Genomic DNA, 20,751 nt, shown 5'->3' on the forward strand with positions numbered 1-20,751 from the left:
GAAGACATGAACCTGCAGACAAACAACAACAGCAAAGAACAAAGTGGTCCTGGGTGTGCTTAAAATGCCCCCCATATTCCCAATTATACCCAAATAATTCCAGAATTTTGGGACCACATTTAATAATATTTTTGCTTAAAATCCTAGATACCATCCAGATACCTGAATAAAAGCCAGAAAAGTATCAATAAGGTATTTTTCAGGATGTGTCATGGACCAGCCATGGGTCCAGGAAGGTGTGAGGACTCTTTCTGATGAAGAAGAGTCTGCAGGAAATCTGGTGCCAGTCTACAGCCACACATATTAGCCAAGTGGGGTTACAGCCCCTGTGGGAGTTCCAGACATGAACCACAGTCAGACACCAGTGCAGTGACCTCATGAGCTCCTCCAGCCTCTGAGCAAGCTGTGTGGAGAGAGAGTCAGATGCCAGCCTGCTCAATTCCCTCATCCCCAAAGCCTCAGGAACAGAGGAGGAGAGGAAAACACACAATGCTTTACAGGACCAGAGAGATGAAGTGTGTGCCTGGCAGCCCAGCACAGGTCCCTACATTTACACCTTGACATGCAGGGCCAGGGGGGGCTCTTGAGGTCAGCCCCACCCCTCGAACACCCTCAGGATGCTGGCATAGCTCTGGGCAGCATGCAGGAATCGCCAGGCAGGAGCTGGATACCGCCATGAATTAGGGTGTTCCGAGGCCCACTGTAGGCTGGGTGCAGTGGGTTTGCCCCTCTCTGCCCAGCCCTATGGATGGGAACAGAATTGCCAGTGAAGACTGCACAGCCAGCGGAAATTTGCCCCTCCTCTGAAATGCATTGTAATGCAGCTACCAATCATTACCTATTCTATATCAGCCTTTGTTACAAAAAATGTGCCTTTAGCTCTCCCATGTCAACAGTGTGGTTCAAATAGGACAAATGCATCCCTCCCACCACAGAGACTCATGGCTACCCCTATCAGGATTTGAGAGCAGGTATATTTCATTCTCTTATACAGTACTGTTTAAGGTATTCATCTAAGTGTATTTGGTTTTGCAGGGATGTTCAGAGAATCAATGATTTTGGTCTAAAAAAGATCCTCTCTTACCTTTTATAGCCAATGTAATATCGGCATATGCACAAAATCCTCCCACCTTTATAAACACTTGAACAGTGATGAAAGCCTCTCCACACCTAGAAGGGGAAAAACTGGTAAAAATCTAAAGAACATATTTAGTAAGAGAATCCCACAGACTGTTTTGGGAAAATATGGAAACGCTACTGGAGCAAGAGTGATTCAGTAGCCATGCTCAGTTAACCAGATCCCATACAATTGAGCGTGAATGAAGAGACTTTAATTTAAAAAATCTTGCAATGCCTTTTTTTGTATCTTATCAAGCCCAATGTTTCTCCTGAACATTTCTATATCTTGAACTATCAAGCCAACTTATATGAAAGTCAGTCACCAAGATCCAACCCTTAACTTTTTGGTGATGAAGGTATGGTGGGAATCTTGGAATTTCTAGTAATCTAAAACTTTGGACTCAGAACTGAACTCAAACACATCTAGAAATCATCAGCAATTCGATTGGATGCCAATATAAGAAGAAGAAGAAGAAGAAAGAGTTTGAGTTATCTCATGTCCTTTCTCTCCCTGCAGGAGACTCAAAGGAACTTACTGATCTTCCTTTTTTTTGCCCTTCCCCTCACAGCAAACACCCTGTGAGGTGTATGGGCTGAGAGAAATCCTGAGAAACTGTGACTAGCCAAAGTCCACCCAACTGGGTGTGTGGGAAATGTGGCCACAGGCTAATCTTGAATTTCCCAGAGAAGCCTGCCTCCACAGCTCAAGCTGACAGAGCTGGGAATCAAACCTGGGTTCCTCCAGATTAGATACACGAAGCTCTTAACCTCCCTCGCCACTGCTGCTCCCTTAACATTAATGATTGTTGTTTTAATGGGGTTTTATTGTAACTATTGTTTTTTGTGTGTTGTTCACCGTGAAGGAGCCCTTTTTTTGGGGAGAGGGGCAGTATATAAAAACCAATTATAAATAAATAAAAATAAAAATCTAAATCCTAAAATATGTCATCATGTCCTCCAAATCAGGGTAAATTTGGTTCCTGAAACTATAAGCAAGTGGATCCCTGAAGTTGTACAATAATTTTAAAAGCTGAAACAAGGTATGTCTGGAAACATCTAGCATGCATGTAACAAAAAAAGCTATGCCTGGTCAAGGAAGTAATTTGAGACTACAGCCCCAGCATATATGCATGGTGTATTGCCACCTACATAAGATGAGAGAGCCAAGTGTTATTTATTTTCACAGATGCATAATCATTGCCTGGAACAAGCAGGAGCGCAAGCATCAATCTTCTTATGCCTAATAAAGGGTTTACTGTACTGTAACTGCGTCAATCTTAACAAGATTTCAACATGTGGCACTAATAGTAGTAAGAGAAACCAGGACTAGGAACCTGGAACTAGGGCATTATATACTCAACATGGGATTACCACTGAAAAAACCTATGTCAACATCTTTCCTTTCTACTTCATTAGATGCATTTGCACCTGTGTATGAAGGTCACCTTGATTATGGGCATTTCTCCCACATTTGCTATTTAACACAGGGGTGGGGAACCTGCAGCTTCAGACTCTTAGTCTCAGAATTGTATCAGGAACTGCAAATTCCCATCAGCCTCTGTCAGCATGGCCAATTGGCCATGCTGGTAGGGGCTGATGGGAATTGTAGTTCCTGAACATCTGGAGAGCCGCAGGTTCCCTACCCCTGGGCTAGCATCTTCAGAGGCATGTCATGGTAAGATGTGTTTCTCTGGGATATATGGTTTGTTCACCTCACAGATGAGGGTGGGGGCAGGTGAAGCACAATTGCATGTGTTCAGGTGGAGTTAAATTTACAGTTGCATTTCAGCGTCTCTGGGTTTTTGGTTTTTTTAGTACTAATAGCCAAATTTTGTTGATTTTCATACTCTTCCTTTTTGTTGAAACTATCCTTGTGTTTGAGGATTTCAATGGCTTTCCTGTGTAGTCTGACATAGTAGCTATTGGAGTTTCCAATATATATATTAATATATATATTATGTATTTATATATATATATATATATATAAAGAGTGTGTGTGTATATATCTATGTATGTATGTCTGTACACACACACACACACACACACACACACACACACACGCAAAACGGTGCTGCTGGAGTTAAGATTCCAGAGTGAAAATATGATCCACCTAGTCTCATTTGCCAGAAATAAATGTCATTCTAGAGATATTTAAGAAAACAACAATGTGAGGTCATCCATGACAGGAGTGAAAAACCTCTTGACCCAATGGAATACAGCTGAGACACAAGAACAGAAGTCACAAGATGACAAATCACCAAGGCGACAATAACAATAAAGTAACAGGATTCTTTTTCCAAAGTTAAAAAGAGAGACAAATGCCCTTTAATTGTCATGCACTTTTAAAACTACTAATTCAGTTTTCAGAGTCGTCCATCTGGTAAGCATACATGTTGCTAAATGTTTCTTTTTCGTGTTGCTATATTAAAAAAAACCCAAACCACTAGTCATTTAGCTAAATTAAATGCTTTCTTTTTAGGCTGCTCAAGAAAAATTGCAGTTCAGTCTGTGGGTGGGTAGGATCAGTATTAATCTATACAGTTCAGATTTATCTGTTTGAAAGTATCATTTATGTGAATATTAAATGTTAATAATTTACAAGTTTGAATATAATATCTGAACTTCAAAATTAATTTCCCTGAAGGGTTATGCTATTAATCCATACAAGCTGAACATTTCAAAAATGAAGGACAAAAGAAAAAATAATAGAGAAATCCTGATTATTACTTCAGTTGTTATTTCTCAACTATTTCTGTTTTATGTTTAAAATATAGGTGCAGTCCATTTATGTTCAATCTGTTTAAAGTTAAATGTAATCCAAAAAAGATTCTGCATGCCTAGGCAAGGAGTGTACATGAAACCTTTTAAAACGTCTTTTTGCATTACCACATAAAATGAGTCATTTTCCTATCATTAGACTAGTTAGAAACTGATTCCCAATCAGTCTTTAAAGTCAGTGAATTGTTACTTTATTCCAAAACAGCCTCAAACTATACACAGCAAAGATGGGGCTTCTAATTTTAACACAGACAGTCTTTTCTCTCCCGAAAGTATTTTTCACAGTGTTTTCACATAAAATTTCATGGTCAATTTCTATCTTTCTTCCCTTTTATCAAGACCCACTGAACTCCTTCTTCACCATTAGTCCATTTCTCTCCAATATTACAATTAAGCACTTCCAGGCTGTGATAATCTTCAATCTTTCTTACTTTTCTCCCTAGAGACTGTCACTGCCATATGATTTTTCCTTAGTTATTTAATTACTTTTAAAAAAATCTATACTACTTACTCTTTATAATAATATGCACAAGGCACTATGGGCACCTTTTCCCTGAAATCTTAGTTTTTGCATCAATTCAAAGCATCCAGTCTATACTCTGATAAATTTTCAAAATTATATATATCCCTACTTATAATCTCTTCCATTTGTTTATCTCATAACACACATGCAGATTCAACCACAGTTGGCTACTTGGTTTAATCAGTCCCATCTTTTTGCTAACTTTACTTAATGCTCTTCTTCTTCTTCTAATCTGGAGAACTGGGTTTGATTCCCCACTCTGCCACTTGAGCTGTGGAGGCTTATATGGGGAACTAGATTAGCCTGTGCACTCCAACACATGCCACCTGGGTGACCTTGGGCTAGTCACAGCTCTTTGAAGCTCTCTCAGGCCCACCCACCTCACAGGGTGTTTGTTGGGGTGGGGGGGAGATTGTAATCCCTTTGAGTCTCCTTACAAAAGAGAAGGAAGGGGGGGGGATAAATCCAAACTCTTCTTCTTCATCATTATCATCATCATCATCTTCATGCCTAACATATCCTTTCTGTCTCACAATGATTCATATTTCTTCCTTCTTTTCAATGGCTCATCTAGAATTACTTCAACTGAAAGTGACTCTTCTGCTACCACAGCCACCACAGCCATATCTACTAAAAGGTTGGACCAAGGAAAGCCTTGGGTTAAAATCCTAATTCAGCAATGAAGCTCACTGCATTATCCTGGATCAGTCATTGGATCTCAACCAGCAATACCTCACACGATAGCTGAGAAAATAAAATGAAGACAGCAGGACCTTGTATGTCTCCATGGAGTCCACTGAAGAAAGATGGATTAAATTGTCATACAGATATATAAGGGCTTGCAAAGGGAAGGAAAATCCAATCCTTTCCACTTACTCCCTTCTTGCTCCATCCCTCCCATCTCTCCCAATTATACACTTTTCTACCAGAATGCTCTTGTCATGTCCTTACCCTCAAGCTTCCCACTGTGTGCTTTCTTCCTACCTTTGGAGCCCTCCCATTTCATACTTTCTTCCTCCTTGGTGTTTCTAGCTGTTCACCATCTCCAATACTCAGCTTTAAAAAAATTTTTTTTTTTGCACAGCTTTTGGGTGGCATATGGACACATACAAACATCACGGGGATGGATATTTAACATCACAGGGGATGGATATTTAACCCATGGATATTTAACCCATCACGGATGGGGATGGGGACACATACAAACATCACGGGGATGGATATTTAACATCACAGGGGATGGATATTTAACATCATGGGGATGGATATTTAACCCAACATGATGTATGCTGTGTTACTGAAGTTAAGATGTGGCAATCATTGTGTGACTGGCTCTGCCTCACACAGCAGCTATTTTGTGGCAGCCAATCTGTTGCTGTGCCCACCATGCCATGTCAGAAATTCAAATGTGCTCCCAGGTCAAAAAAGTTAGGGACACCTGGCTCTGTGATCCTTGCATCACAGACTTCTATTGTACTTTTAAAAACTTCTAGATTATGTTACACTTTTCAGGACCCATTTACAAAAAGACCCCCATATCTTTCCTTCTTCCCAACACAGGAATCTCACCTTAGTTTATGTTACATATAATACAAACAGGATCCCAGAAGGAATTTACATGAGGAGGGAATTCCATTGTTAACACCTTTGCTTTCTCCCCTCTCCTCCCGTCTCTCATGCAGTCTTTCTCTCTTTTCTCCTCTCCTGTCTTTCATAGACATTTTCCTTCTTCTCCAATCCTTCTGTCATGTTCTTCCCCTGCTACCCTTCTGTGACAGAGTCTCTCTCTACCCTTTTCCCTCTCTTTCTTCCTCCACAACCGGCCCCTATCCCAATTGGTGCCAGCCCAGCTGGGCTAATCTGCTTTGGGGAAACCTGCAAGGACATGAGGGGAGTACTTCACTTTCTCTTGCATCACCTCGCCAAACTATTTTATCTTTCCCTTCTCCCTCTCATAACCTCACCTTTCCCTACTTCCTTATCTCTTCACACCCACCCACCTTTAAACTGTCCCATTGTATTTATTTATTTAATTTATATCCTGCCTTTGTCATATTATTCTCCTCTGCATTGTATCTTCACAACAGCCTGTAGGATAGGCTAGGCTGAAAATGTGCAACTAGACCAAGGTCACTTAGTTTCCACAGCAAAAAGGGGATTTGAGATCCCAGTTTGTAACATTACCGTTATATTAAGGTGGCTGTCACTGAACAGTAGCAAGCAACCAGGCCTGGGCAAGTCAAGCAATTTGGGGGGTATCAAGTGCCTGGTAGGCCCGACTGCAACGTGACTTCCTTTAAAGGATAAAACAGCCCACTCTTTTACTGAGAGAAACAAGCAGGTATTAATCCTGGAATGCTAGCCAAACTGCTGTGGTTGCCTAGCAACAGCCCCTGAGCCCCACTGAGGGCCTGTGCTTACTGAAGCTATAGCTGATATTAGAATACATGACAAGTGAGAACTTACAAGAACTTGCAGAAGACATCTCATTTCGCTCCTCCCCCCTACCTGGCACCTTTTAATCATGCAGTGAAGATTACAGCATGAACTATGCAAGGATTGCCATTGCTGAACTGGAACAATTTACTAAAATTAAAACTTTATAAATATAGACTGTTGTCGGATTTTGGGGGCTGAGTGGCTGTGGTCTGGTAGTTTTGCTCCTACCATTTTGCCTGTACCTATGGCAGGCATCTGTAGGCGAAACATTTAAGAGTAAAAAGTACCAGACCACAGCCACATAGCCCCCAAAACCCATAACAGCCACTTGATTCCAGCCATGAAAGCCTTTGACAGTACATTCTCAATTATTAATCATGAGACCATATCATGTGATTCCAATCTACTTTTATAACAGAAAGACATACGTTGTTACTTACCCACATTAATAGCCCATCCCCTCTCAATGGCAAGTTTTCCAGCCTTTAAAAATGAATTAAGAATGTTAATGAATATTAGGAAAATAGTATTTTGGAAGGCAAATATCTCCTTGATATTTTCATTTCTAGCAATTGTAAGTCATATTCTGAAAACAGAATCCTTACAAAAAGTAAAGCATGATGAACCACTCTGTTAAGAATCGCCTACATAAATATTCACTTTAATAAATTTTGTACATTTCAACCATAATTTAATTCACAGTTAATTTTAAATTTGCTATGAAGAGTAGAATACTGACCCCTAGTAGGCAAAGGAAAAAGTGCATGATATTTGAGCTGCAGAAAATGACTGAGGTTAATAATGCATCTAGTGGTAAACCTTCTGAATTGTTCATTGTTAATAATAATAATAATAATAATAATAATAATAATAATAATAATAATAATAATAATAATAATAATAATAATAATAATAAACTTGACTATTGCAGATAACTTAATTTTTTTCTTGATGGCCTGGAGGAAAAGAGGAATTGGGGAGAGCCTGCTGGCAAACAAACGGGATGTGAGAATCATCTGGGATGACTTTACTTCTCCTGTCTGCAGTAACCTGGTGTGGCTCTCGGGCAGAGATTAATGGCAAGAGTCAAAGGGCTCTCAGTTTTTAGCCTTGATGCACTGCCTGGGGCCATCGATAGGTAGCCAACTGAATTAGGACCCACCCTTAATATGTCTGTCTCTTTTTAATTGTTTATTTAAATTGAATTATTAAATTGGTTCGTCTTGAAATTCTGTAAGATTTTTTGGATCCCTTCAGGGAGAAAGGTCATATAATAATAAATAAAATAAACTGCTGTAAGAGCTACAAATGCTTAATACTTTATTTATTTATTTATTTATTTATTTATTTATTTATTTATTTATTTATTTATTTATTTATTATTTGAATTTATAAACCGCCCAATCCCCGGGGGGCTCTGGGCGGTGTACAACATTATATAAACAATATATAACAAGGGTCACAATGGTGACCAAATACACTAAAATCCATTAAAATCCATTAAAACCATTTAAGCAGTGGACAAAAACAGTAACAACAATAATGATGATGGCGTCCCGTAACCCAATTCCTTAAACCGCCCCAAAAAGGAGGGAGTGGCCAGACTCTTCTTAAAATTACAGTAAATATACAAATAAAGTATAAAATAGAGAGCAAAAGCCCAAGGAGCAAAGCAAAGAAGGGGGGAGGGGGAGGGGGCGCACCTCAGCAACTGGATACTCCAAAGGCCCGGTGGAACAACTCAGTCTTACAGGAGTCAGGTGTTTATTTCCAGAAAATGGAAACAGGATCTGTGGAGTTAAACCAAACTCTGCTACCTCTGTCTAAGTCAGATCCCTCCTCCTACTAAGGGGTGCCATGAAAGCACCGGGGCCAAAGACTGGTATCAGAGCAAGACACTGATCCCCACAAAATGGGTGCCTCATAGAGAGTTTTGGGATCCATCTTGTGTGTCAAGGTGGTTGACCGCTTGTCAGGGGGATTGTATCTATGTGATGAAGATGCATTCCTAACTCAAATGTAACTGCTTAAAGCTACAAATCAGTACTGCTAAAAGATATATGTAACCAGCCTGCTATCTGGGGCATTCTTTCCTTGATCTTTACATTATGGCTTCACACGCTTTGTAGATAACTAGGCTTCCTCTGATGCTCTGGTCCTATGAGAAACAGAATTGCATCCATTATCTCATGGGGGCAGGAAGCCAGGTGGCTCTCTCTTGCTATCTGCCACAGACCTTGGGGCGCCTCAGCTCTGGAGACTGATTTTCACAAATTCTTGGGAAAACGGGAGGGGGGACTTACAATGGGATAAAGAGGATGACAAAGGCCAGATTTGTCAAAACTGGCTTCGCCAAGATTTGGTGCTTTATTGTCTCATCAATAAAGTCCGTTTATTGGCTGAAGGGTCGAGACATAATGCCACTTAACTTTTCCCATGGCCCGAGTGTGCCTGGCTGAACAATGGGGAAAGCTAATCTCCATTGTGTCATTTTAAGGTAATTTAATCAGCTCTTTATTCTAAGTAATGGTCTGCTCCATATGCATCTATGCCAGCCATAAATCAGTACTCAAGAGAATAGTCCAGGCATTCTCTAGCATTCTGATGACTCATCAAACCACTCTTATTTGCCATGCTATCCTACTTTAAGCACTTTTCTTAAGTAACGCCAGGTATCAGAGCCAGTCTAGAGGAAAATGTTTCAAACAGCAAGGCACAGACACGAGAAAGTCAAGGTTTAGTTCACTTATCCAATATATTCTATCCACTGGCGTAATGCCCATTGGGCAAGGTGGGCAGCTGCCCAGGGCATCACCTTGTGGGGGGCATCAAAATGCTGGGTTCGTTTTTGGATATTTTAGTGATTTTCCAGGCTAGCGGCACCAAAATTTCAGCGTATCATCAGGAGACTGTCCTTATGCTACCCCCCAGGTTTGGTGAGGTTTGGTTCAGGGAGTCCAAAGTTATGGACTCCCAAAGGGAGTGCCCCTATCCCCCATTGTTTCCAATGGGAGCTAATAGGAGATGGGGGCTACAGTTTTGAGGGTCCATAACTTTGGCCCCCCTGAACCAAACTGCACCAAACTTGGTGGGTATCATTAGGGCAGTCTCCTGATGAGACCCTGAAAGTTTTGAGACTGTGCCTTCATAAATGTGCCCCCCCAAAGCCTGCAACCCCCAATGACAGCAATGCAGAAAACTCAATGCAGAACAAAGATTCTTGAGCAAATTTCTAGGATGTTCCTGCAGGGTGGGCATTTTTGGATGTATCGGCACCAAAATTTCAGGGTATCATCTGGAGATGATGGCACCCCCCAAGCTTGGTGCAGTTTGGTTCAGGGGGGCCAAAGTAGCATAAGGACAGTCTCCTGATGATATGTTGAAATTGTGGTGCTGATATGTCTAAAAATGCACCCCCTGCAGGCACCAATGTCCTGGTGCAAAAAATTTTTTGGTCATGGTGGAGTGGCTGCCCATAGGGGGGGGGCATCCAACTCAGGTGTTGCCCAGGGCTACAGTTTGCCCAGGGCTGCCTCGTTACGCCCCTGATTCTATCTTCTTATTAAAGGGACTCCAGGGCCAGTTCTCTGCATGAACCATTTATGCCTGCTTGAGATGGCATAATGAAACGAATGCCATCTTGAGTAAACTGAACTGTCCTTACCATGAAAGCACCTGACTTTTTCATCCTCTCACTGAGAACTTCCTGTCTGGTCCGCTCTAGAGGACTCCTCTACATTCTAAATGTGTTTATTGAACACACACCCCCCCCTTTGGCTTGCACTATATGATCACTAAATCTGAACCAATGTTTTCACTAAGTCGTATACCGGTACTTGTTCTCTAATATGAAAGCTTGAGATGATCCCCCCTCCTTATAATTCTTGATCACAACAGAAGTAAGAGGAGCAACTGGCATTAAATAAATTTCTAAAAATTAATTTGCTGGGGCATTTTCTCCCTCTGAATTTTCCTCCCAGATGTGTCAGTGATAGATGTCAATTGGATGCACAACACTGGTTACTTCCTTCTTCAACTGATGATTGAAAAAGCTAGCCAGAAGCTGCAATGGAAGCTTCTAGACTGGCAAAAAGTGGAGGGAAAGAAGCAAAAATTAAGGCTTTTTCAAGAGAAACAGCGATGTAAACTCAGCTCCTAAATTTGAAAATCCTGTCTATATATGTGGCCTTGAAGTTTCCTGCTCCTGAATTATTGAGTAAGTGGGGAGGATGCTTCAGCAGTTCAGTGGTATGGAAAGGCACTTCGTGCATGTTTAAAAGTATTTTTCTTACAGGTGAGGCTGTCAACTTCCAAGTGGGGCCTCAGTCTCCAAGATACAGAGATCAATTTTCCTGGATGAGATGACAGCTTTTGAGACTGCTAGGGTTATCAAAACAGTATAATGAGAACTGCATCACCTACACTTGACAAGCAAGTTTAACAGTTTTGTATGCTGCTTATAAGGTCAAATAGAGTGCATCTGATTCTATCAAGTCACAGCTCAAAAGACCCTGGATTAAGTTCTAATCAGTCTCATCCCTTGACTTTGTTGTGGGCACAGCATGAAGCATCTTTATTGGTTAATACTACCCAGACAGAAGGATGCTGAACAGGAGTGGGAAGGAGCCTGGGAAAACTTTCAGAGTTGCTTACAGAAACACCAATGTTAGACAACCGCTGAACTTCTTGTATTCAACTGACATCTGTCACTGACTTTTATAGTCTATAGAGGCACAGCAGCCTCTCTCTCATCCCTACAAATATTGATATCTATTTTAAGAGAATTCATCCTTTCCTGGAAGTAAGTCAATTCATTCCTATCACGATTCTGCTAAAACCTAGGTACACTGGCATTTATATTGCAACTTGCATGGGCAAGTTTTTATTCCCTTTTCTAAGTGTTTAATTAACAGCAATTAAACACTAAGGAGAAAAAAATATGAAAACACTTTCTTTACCATTATTGTTCCTCCTGTTTGTGTTCTTAGAGGCCTTAGCACCTTCCGCTGGACAAGGAAATTGGGCAAAAAGAGAACAGGTGGAATTTCTGTAATTGCAGCCACAGCAAATGACCACTACAAGAAAAAACACAATTAGGATTAGGGTATTAATATCACAATAGGTAAAATAAAACATATGAATGTAAACAAGTCAGATCATTACAAAAAGCACCAATGAGTTCCAGGAAAAAATGTTGGTGAGCAAATGAGTACAGCAGATTAAAAACCTATATTATTCCATTTGTAAATGAGATAATTGGTCTTAGAAAGAACATAGTTTCTGTCATTTCATCTTTTGTATTCTCATGTCCAACTGTCAACTAAGAACATTATATCTGAGGCCAAAAAAACTTTTTCAAGAAAGCATTTAATTGTGTTAAACATTTAACTGTGCTTACTGCTGAAATATTTTTTTAAACATAGCCATTGGATAATAAAATTCATACTAAATTACATATCTGAAAAATAGTTGGGAGACTAAATTCAGCCATGGTTTAGAAATCAGTTTGTTTAAACACTGTCTTATCATAATGTCCAAATGCAAGATACCTACACTGTGATTTATCAGTGATTTGATTTGTCGAAGGCTTTCACGGCTGGATTCAAATGGTTCTGGTGGGTTTTCCGGGCTGTGTCCACCAGATCCATCAGACCACGGCCACACAGCCCGGAAAACCCACCAGAACCAGATTATTTGATTGTTATTCTGTTATGGTTATTTGATTGTTATTCTGTTATTTGATTGTTATTTGACTGTTATTTGATTGTTATTCTGTTATTCTAAACCACAATGTATACCTATTTTATTAACTGTGATAAATACTATCATTTCTGAAGTCAATTTCCCAAATGCAGTTACACAGATAAACAGAAAAAAGCCTCAAAATTCCATCACCACCCAGCAGAAAACTTCTTTAAACTATTTATGGTTTATCAGGATGTCTATATACAGGTGATGGCCCCTTTCAAACTGCTCTTATAATCTGATTGGACAACAGGTTGCTAATGGAAATGTTTGTGTCAATTGAGACACAACCAGTTTGGATCCCAGTCGCTGAGAGATTCTTTTTTAACCTGTGTCCCATCAGCATCACAGGGCTCTGCAGTTAACTCTGAATGCTGGTAAATGGGTCTCATATCTATCTGCCATAGGGAATCATTGCTGAGCAGGCAATATTTTTTTAAAAAAAACTTACCAAAATCTGATGTGCCAAAATGTTTAATTTTGTATTTGAGAGAAAAATAAGAGTTAACACGGTACTTGCCTGACTTGCCACTTTTAAACATAGTATTTTCTGAATACCATGCAAGATTGAAAGCTAAACTACATGTGATGCATATATTTGTCCTATTCCTTAAAAAATAGAGTAATGGAAACTTGATCAGAGGACTCTGGGGAGGGACTGCATAACAATTTTGTTTCCAATCATTTCTGCCCAACATGATCCATATAAGAAAAGATACGTAGGCAGAAAAAAGGATGACAGTGATATTGAGTAGGAAAATGGCAGGTTATGAAAGGGTTATATAGCATGTCTCCCCCCCCTCCCCCCCTCCGTACTTTACTCACTGTCAGCGTCACTTTATTACTATAAATAACAGTTTAAAATAATCACATGTCAATCTTTAAAGTGAAACCCCAATTCTTTCTTACCACTATCAAGAATGTACTTCCTATCTTCCAAGAGGCCCCTTTCTCTGGATAGCAACTAGGCTCAATCTCCAGCAAGTGCATAGAGAAATCTTATATAGGCTGGGGTACATTTTATTCTTTCAGATACAGTGACTGTTCATCCTTATGGTTATTTAATACAAGGGATCATAAAACCATTCCTTGATTCTTGGCCACATTTTATCTTTGGAAATCTTCAGATTCACATTTTTCTCCTCTCCCTTTTTTCTATGTGTGAACATCAAAATATGGTTAAGTTCCCTAATCTCTAAACTCAGATGATTCAGTTCCGTAGTCTCTAAACTACGTACTCTTGGATCATAGTTTGAAAGGAAGAAAAATATATCACAGTTTGTAAAGGTGTGTCACAAAAAGAATTACTTTCTGTGTCTGATGGTTCTAGGGAGAATGAGCTGAAGGACTTTCAAGACTCATTGGCCATAATCATTATTTGAGTATGTTGTGAGTGAACCATGCTTATAGGCTCATCAAAATGAGTATCTGTCCTTATGGCTCACCAAAATGTTAATCCTTTCTAAAAACTAGTAGTCTAGATTTTGTGTATCTTTAAATTAGAATCACATCAGTCCTCCGTTCCTAGAAGTTACATTTTGTCTACGCAATCTCACATAGCTAAAAGAGTATCTCCAATCCTTCCTTAGCCCCAACCTTATTTACAATACCATCATTACTAAAAGTGACAACACAAAACATGCTAGTCTTTAGACAGGGAAGCTCATTGTGGCAGGTCCTACTAAACGGCTGCTCAAAAATGGGATAAAGGACTACAGAAAGGTACTCTGAGACCCATGCCTATTTCAAAATGTGTATATTCTTTGGCCTAGTTTTTAAGGTACTGTGTACAAGTTCTGTTGAAATAAAAGAAAAATGGTGTTTTATATGCAAAGCTTTCTGCTGGACCATAATACAGAAACTAGATAAAGTAAGCACAGAAAAGTATTTAACATCAGTAAATTCGATTAAGGAAAACTGACCTTTTCAGTGCCTCACCTTGAAGCATCGCATTGTTTTTGGCAATGATTTTAATACAAAAATAATTTAGTAGAATACCACAGAACAGAATCACAACATTTAAGTAAAGAGCAATGATGGATAATGATAATGAACTCAGTGCAGTATGTAGCTAATGCAGGCTATAACATTTGTCACCAACAACTGCACAATTAAAATGACAACACAATGAATAACCAATCTGCATCTTTAGTCATGGCACTCTCAAGTATATAGCCAAAGCGCAAAATGATTTCTAGAATACCTCTTCAAAGCTTTCCAGCATATGCTTCTGTAAGCGATACAAAAACAAAAAGTTGAAGAAAATGCATTCAAACATTTTGAATAACTTATCGCCACACCTAGTCTCCAAATTATATTTTTTGCAAAGTCAATTTGAGCCCTGCACAGGTTTCCTGACAATACTGTGCATAGTACTCTGCAAAAATGTTAAGAGACGGCATGATAAATAGCCATTTATCAAGACCTTTAATAATCAATCAAACAATATGGTTCATTATAAAAGCACAATTTACAATTTTGTATTATAAGGCAAAAACTAGCTACACACATACACATAAGTTCTTGGTCAATGACATATACTAAGAAACAATTCAGTGCAAGAGTCAGTCACAGCCACGACTTCTTCCATTGGCTAGAACAAGGGAGAGGCAGGCACATCTCCACTGCAGCAAGTAAGTGGAAATCTTAATGACCTGAACTAAAAGGCCTAGATACTTGGCTTTTACCAAACAAAAGAAAAAGCTGGGAATCCTAATGGGTATGGATGATATGCCCCAATTCTAGGGAAAAAAACAGGCAATATGGCTTATTGAGTTTCCTTAGGTCAATATCTCTCACTCTGCTGAACCTCATTCATAGGGCTGTTGTGTAGATGAAATGAGGGAACCGGGTAAGCTGCCGGGATTGTTAAGACAAAGGATGGAATCAAAATTGAATATATAAACTAATAACTACGAAGAGCAGGCAGAGTAGAACCTGTAGCAAATGGGACCCTGAAAGGACTTGAGGGGAGCATCTCATTTCACTATTTCCTTTCCTTTTCCTGAAAGCTCCCCAAGTCTCTTTTTTTCCTGAAAGCTCCCCAAGTCTCTTTTTTTTTGCCCTAATATTAGTTCACTAATGCAAAGGAGGAAAAGAATCTTTTAAAAAACAGGGAGGGGAAGGGCTGGTGGGAAAGAGCTGCAGCAGATTCAGGGGGGAAAGGCAGGGGAAAGGGAAGTGTAAAATTCAAAGCACATGCGGCAGCAGAAAATACTGAGGATCAATTGAAGGCAAACCTTGCAGTGAGTTGTAAGTTCATAAATGGCTTGAGTGTTCATGTATTTGTAATGTGCACTAAAGGTATTTCTACAACCCTAAGGAAAAAAATCCTAATGAATGGCAACCACAGCCAAAATATCTTTAAAGGCATCCCAAAAAAGAAAACAAATATAGAAAAGAATTGGGATTATGGTTTACAGAGGTGGAGCGAGGGGAAACTGCGCCTGGTGCACGTGTGCGCACCTTGTGTCCCAGCGCCCCCCCCCCCCGGCCATGCCTCCACTGCGGCTCTGCCTGGGGCGATCCCCACCCCACCCCATGGGCACTACACCACTGAAGATTTACAAGGGCAGGTACTGAAAAAAGAGAATGTCCCCAGTAATAAGGGGACTCAGTAATAAGATTCAGATGCTAAAGAAGGAAAAGCATCAGGAAAGCATAAGCCAACATCTGTGCTCACCTGATCAAGGGAAGAATACCAAAAGGTCATGTTCATGGCATACAGAATTCTATACTAAGGCTGTTTCCACATGGGCGGAATACAGCACCCCAGGGATGGCAAAAACGCCGTCCCTGGGGAGGAGTTCGCACAGCAGGCACTGCTGCAACACAGCAGGGAAACACCACTTTTGAACCTCGCTCCATGAGAGGAAGTGGCGCCTTCCACCCACTGCTGTGAGAACGGCAGCAGATGGAAGGCGGCGTTTCCCTCTTGCCTTCCCCAGCTGGCTTACCTTCTTCTGCTGGCTGCCATCGCATTGTGGAGACCAGGGGACACGTCCCCCTGGCATCCGTTTCCAGAGCCATCGCTCTGGCCAGGGGGGGGCATGTCCCCTGGCCTCCACAATGCAACAGCAGCCAGCAGGTGAAGGTAAGCCAGCTAGGGAAGGCGCAACCTGTGCGAAGCCTGCACCCCTACTGGGGCCATCTGTGCGAACGGTCCGGGGGGGGACATCGGCATAATTTATGCCGATGCACCCCCACTTGCTGGCCATGCGGAAACAGTCTAAGAAAAAAAACAGTCCTGCTCTGTGTGGGGGGGGGGAAGAAAAATGAGGACATCACAATTTAATATGATTTGCATACAGACTCAGAGCAGATATAACACTGCCTGATCTCTTCACAAATCAGCTTCCTTCTCTCTCTTCTTTTGAGATAACCATAGTTAGCATTATGTCTTTGTTAGCTATAATTTCAGAAGGTAGACATGTTAGTCTGCAGTAGAACAGCTAGATTTGAGTCCAGTAGAACCCCCAAAACCAAGATTTTCAGAGTATAAGTCAACACTCCATTCATCAGATGTTAATCATGACTCCAATGCAAATTAGTTGCCACTGGCTTGCTTAAACTAGGCTAAAACATATCTGCAATCTGAAATATGTTTTTATGGCATTCCTTTTGCAAAAGCTTATAAATTAGAATAGATTTAGAAATGTATATCAATTGTTATTCATATGCCTGTGGGACCAGAACCTCTATATAGCCCCGCTCAGTTACGTTTAGAATGACTGATGAAGAAAAATACCAAAGACTCAGGCTTTAAGAAAGAAAAATTATTCTTTTTACTGTATATGGCACAGGGTGGTCTCTCTAAAACAGAGTCACACCCAGCCAGACAAGGACCTTCATCTTTTATAGATACAAAGAATACATAAGTCACAATTCAAATCCCTCCCCTTACACACGTACCCAGTATTATCATATTTCTCCAATATCCAGTCCTTATGAGGTAAGCCAAAATCAAAATGACTCTTCAGCCTTTCTGAACAAAGACAGCATGGTGCCCCTCCCTTTGGAGTAAGCTAAAAGGTGTCTGGCTTTTATCAGGACAGACACCTGAATTCCTGAGGGAGGGGTATACCAAGAGGGAGACATCTCCAGTGTAAAAAGATTTAACAAACATACAGCTTATTCATTTAAAAGGTTAAAAATGATTATAACAATATCTATAATATGTGATTCTACTAGAATACCTTCCCTTTCATATATCTCACTATCATTTCAGTGTTCATTAAAATATAGAAAAATACAATTTCACTGTTCTTACAAGTTCCATGTCTCCTTTTACTTCTGACCTCTGAACCATGTACCACACTGTACCACATTCTTTAGTGATGAGCTTTTGCCAGCATCTAACTGCTAAGCGCTTGGCCTGGAGAGAAAACCTTGAATATTTGGTCACATTGGTTACATAGATCCATTATATATTTTTAATATCAAATACAATTTTCAGGCCTATTCACATGCCATTATTTTTTCAAACAGTTCATTTTAGCACATACCAGTTCTGAAACTATAGGAATGTTCTTATGAATGAAAAAGTAAAACTGGTTAACTAGTATTATTTTTTTAGATTGGAGTTGAGAGGAGGGCAAAGCTACCAGTCACTTGAAAGAGCTTTGCATTCAGCTTGAAAGACTACATAAAGGAAAATCTCAATGAGAGTCTTTGGGTGTTATCAAGAGAAAATTGCTGGGACAACAGCATGGTGGGGAATGTACAGGATCTAGGGGCAAATATTGGAAATGAAAATTAGATTTTCCATAATTATAAACACAATTGAAACCATGATCTGTTTCTGACTTTTGTAATTTTTGGTATTTTATTTTAAACAGAAAAATGGTCTTCATCAGAAGACTTAATTTTCCATAAAGTATATAAAATAAACATTGAATGAGTCATAAGAATAGTCACATATTTCAATTTCGAAGCCTTTATTGACATAATAAATCAGTTAAATTAACAAAAAGCAGCAAATAGTATAACAACAACCCTACCAACAGTCAAACACTTAGGGTACTTATTTCCAATGCATATCTCTTGCAGAAAATTTGCTATTGTTTCATTGAGCATGGCATCTGAGTTATTCAGTAATAACAGGATTTTGAATAGATCAGCTGTTTTGTAATAATGGAATACAGGCAGAATATTTGGATGTAATCTCTGCAAATTTGGGACAGAGTATGAGAGATTGACATGTGGTTTCCACTTGAGCTAAAGAGCAGGAACAAAGTATTTTTGATTTTTTGATCCCCTTATATCTACCACTCAGTAATGCTGAGGGCATAAGGCAAAGGCTCTTCTCTGTGCAGCAGTATGACTCAGAAGTGACAAACTTGCTAGCTGGAAACCAGACAGCATGGCATTTTCAGTTTTCATATCAATTTGTGAATTGAATATCCCTAGAAATAATCTCTTCAAAAAATAAACAAAACCTATAATAGTATAACTGCCTTCTACTATTAACTATTTATGGGAATTTTCACTGCATTTATATTGTCAGCTGCAATATACATACTACATTTATGAATTTCATGAAGGTGCAAAGTCTATTTCTCTTAACTCTCCTGCAGATTTTTCCATTGAGTTCAATTTCCTAGAGATTTGTCAAATGCAAGTTCTTGATAGTTCTTGAACTGAAATACAGTATTTACTTGAGCTCTTATTTTTTATAAAAAATCTCATCTCCATGTGAAAAAAAATTGGGACAGAAAAAGTCAGTATTATAATTGATTCACATAAATTAAAACAGAAATAAATGTCCATCTGGAAGTATATTTCTCACACATGCCCTTTTATCACTTCATGATTATAACAGGTTATATGGTTGGATGTTGTGTGAAAGCTGGATGGACCACTGCTCTGATCCAGGAAAGTTCTTCTTATGTTCAGCACTGCTTACATGTTGCTCCTACTCAAGTTCTGTATTGTATATTAGAGAAGTCCAGTCTATTTATATATAATAAAATCCTGATACAGTCCCAGACACTTTAGTAAGCTAGAATCAAATCCTAAGACTGTATCACTGCAGGTGATTTTTTAATTTTATTTGAAATCTCTTTAAAGTATTAATGGATACATAAACCATAATAAACAAGATATTATCACAACATCATCATAAACACAAGCATGGAACAAATTCAGCTTAAGATTTTTGATATAGCCAAACAATGATGTGTTGAGTGTTCTGTATGCAAGTCAGCATCAGGACCACTTCATACATGATGACATTCATAAATTATATTATTGGTTCAAGAAGCAGAAAGAAAACACCAGGCACGCACAATCACATGTGATAAATGCCCACATGTGGACCATCCATGTATAAATATAATATGTCCCATTTTTGTCCCCTGCTGCAAAATGTCTACCTGCCCACCCCCACCCACCCCTTCATTGCTACCACAGCAATAGCAACACCATACTAACCATATTAATTTGGCTCTTTTCTCTGCTAGGACCACAACAGTTAAAATTAAGGACAGGATTGGACTGCCTGACATTTAAAGGCTGCAAATGCTGCACCCATATATAATAAAAAGTAAATGAATAAATACAATAAAAACATGTTAGCAGAGCAGATTCTTTTGAATTACAATCTACAAAACCAATATAGCATTCCAGGAAACCTTTCTCTTTTTAAAAATACAGGTAAAAAGCATTCAATTTTTAGTCTAAAGGTGTTTATCTTGTGCATTAATCCACGGCAATCAACTGATTTTATTTGCCTATATAAAACTTCAACAGAGTGTGTTCTCTATGCAACTTTAATATGGAGATACCTATCAGTCGTATGCTCCAAGCTTTTAAAAACAGATGGCAAGCAGCATTGTAATTAAAGGCTGTCTCACCACTGGGCACACACTTTGGCCTTTCAGTTGTTTTGTATTCCACTCCTACTTATGTGTTCTGATGTACAAAATCTCTTTTTTTTTCAACAGGCTGAGTAATTTTTGCACAAATGTTCTAAAATTATGTAATAACTGCTTAATGGCTTGGGTTGTCTTTTTAAAAACAATTCTAGTGGAATATCATGCATAGGAGAATTTTATCTTTTGTTTTCTATTCAATGCCTCCCTTCCTCACCAGTCCTCACTACAGTCTTGGTACTAGGCTTTACAATTGAAAAATTAGCCTTCTTAAAC

At 39.4% G+C, this 20,751-nt stretch overlaps 1 protein-coding gene across 1 annotated transcript in view; it reads right to left on the reverse strand.

The window, feature by feature from the left end:
* Window positions 1-20,751, reverse strand: part of HDAC11 (histone deacetylase 11) — a 63,794-nt gene that overhangs the window by 24,591 nt on the left and 18,452 nt on the right. Inside the window, 5 exon segments of the mRNA XM_048490005.1 lie at window positions 1,088-1,136; window positions 1,138-1,162; window positions 7,296-7,342; window positions 11,818-11,934; window positions 14,808-14,834. Of these exon segments, the coding sequence (XP_048345962.1) occupies window positions 1,088-1,136; window positions 1,138-1,162; window positions 7,296-7,342; window positions 11,818-11,934; window positions 14,808-14,834 (265 nt within the window).

This window comes from Sphaerodactylus townsendi, linkage group LG03 (assembly GCF_021028975.2).
Source record: "Sphaerodactylus townsendi isolate TG3544 linkage group LG03, MPM_Stown_v2.3, whole genome shotgun sequence".
Classification (NCBI taxonomy): Eukaryota; Metazoa; Chordata; class Lepidosauria; order Squamata; family Sphaerodactylidae; genus Sphaerodactylus; species Sphaerodactylus townsendi.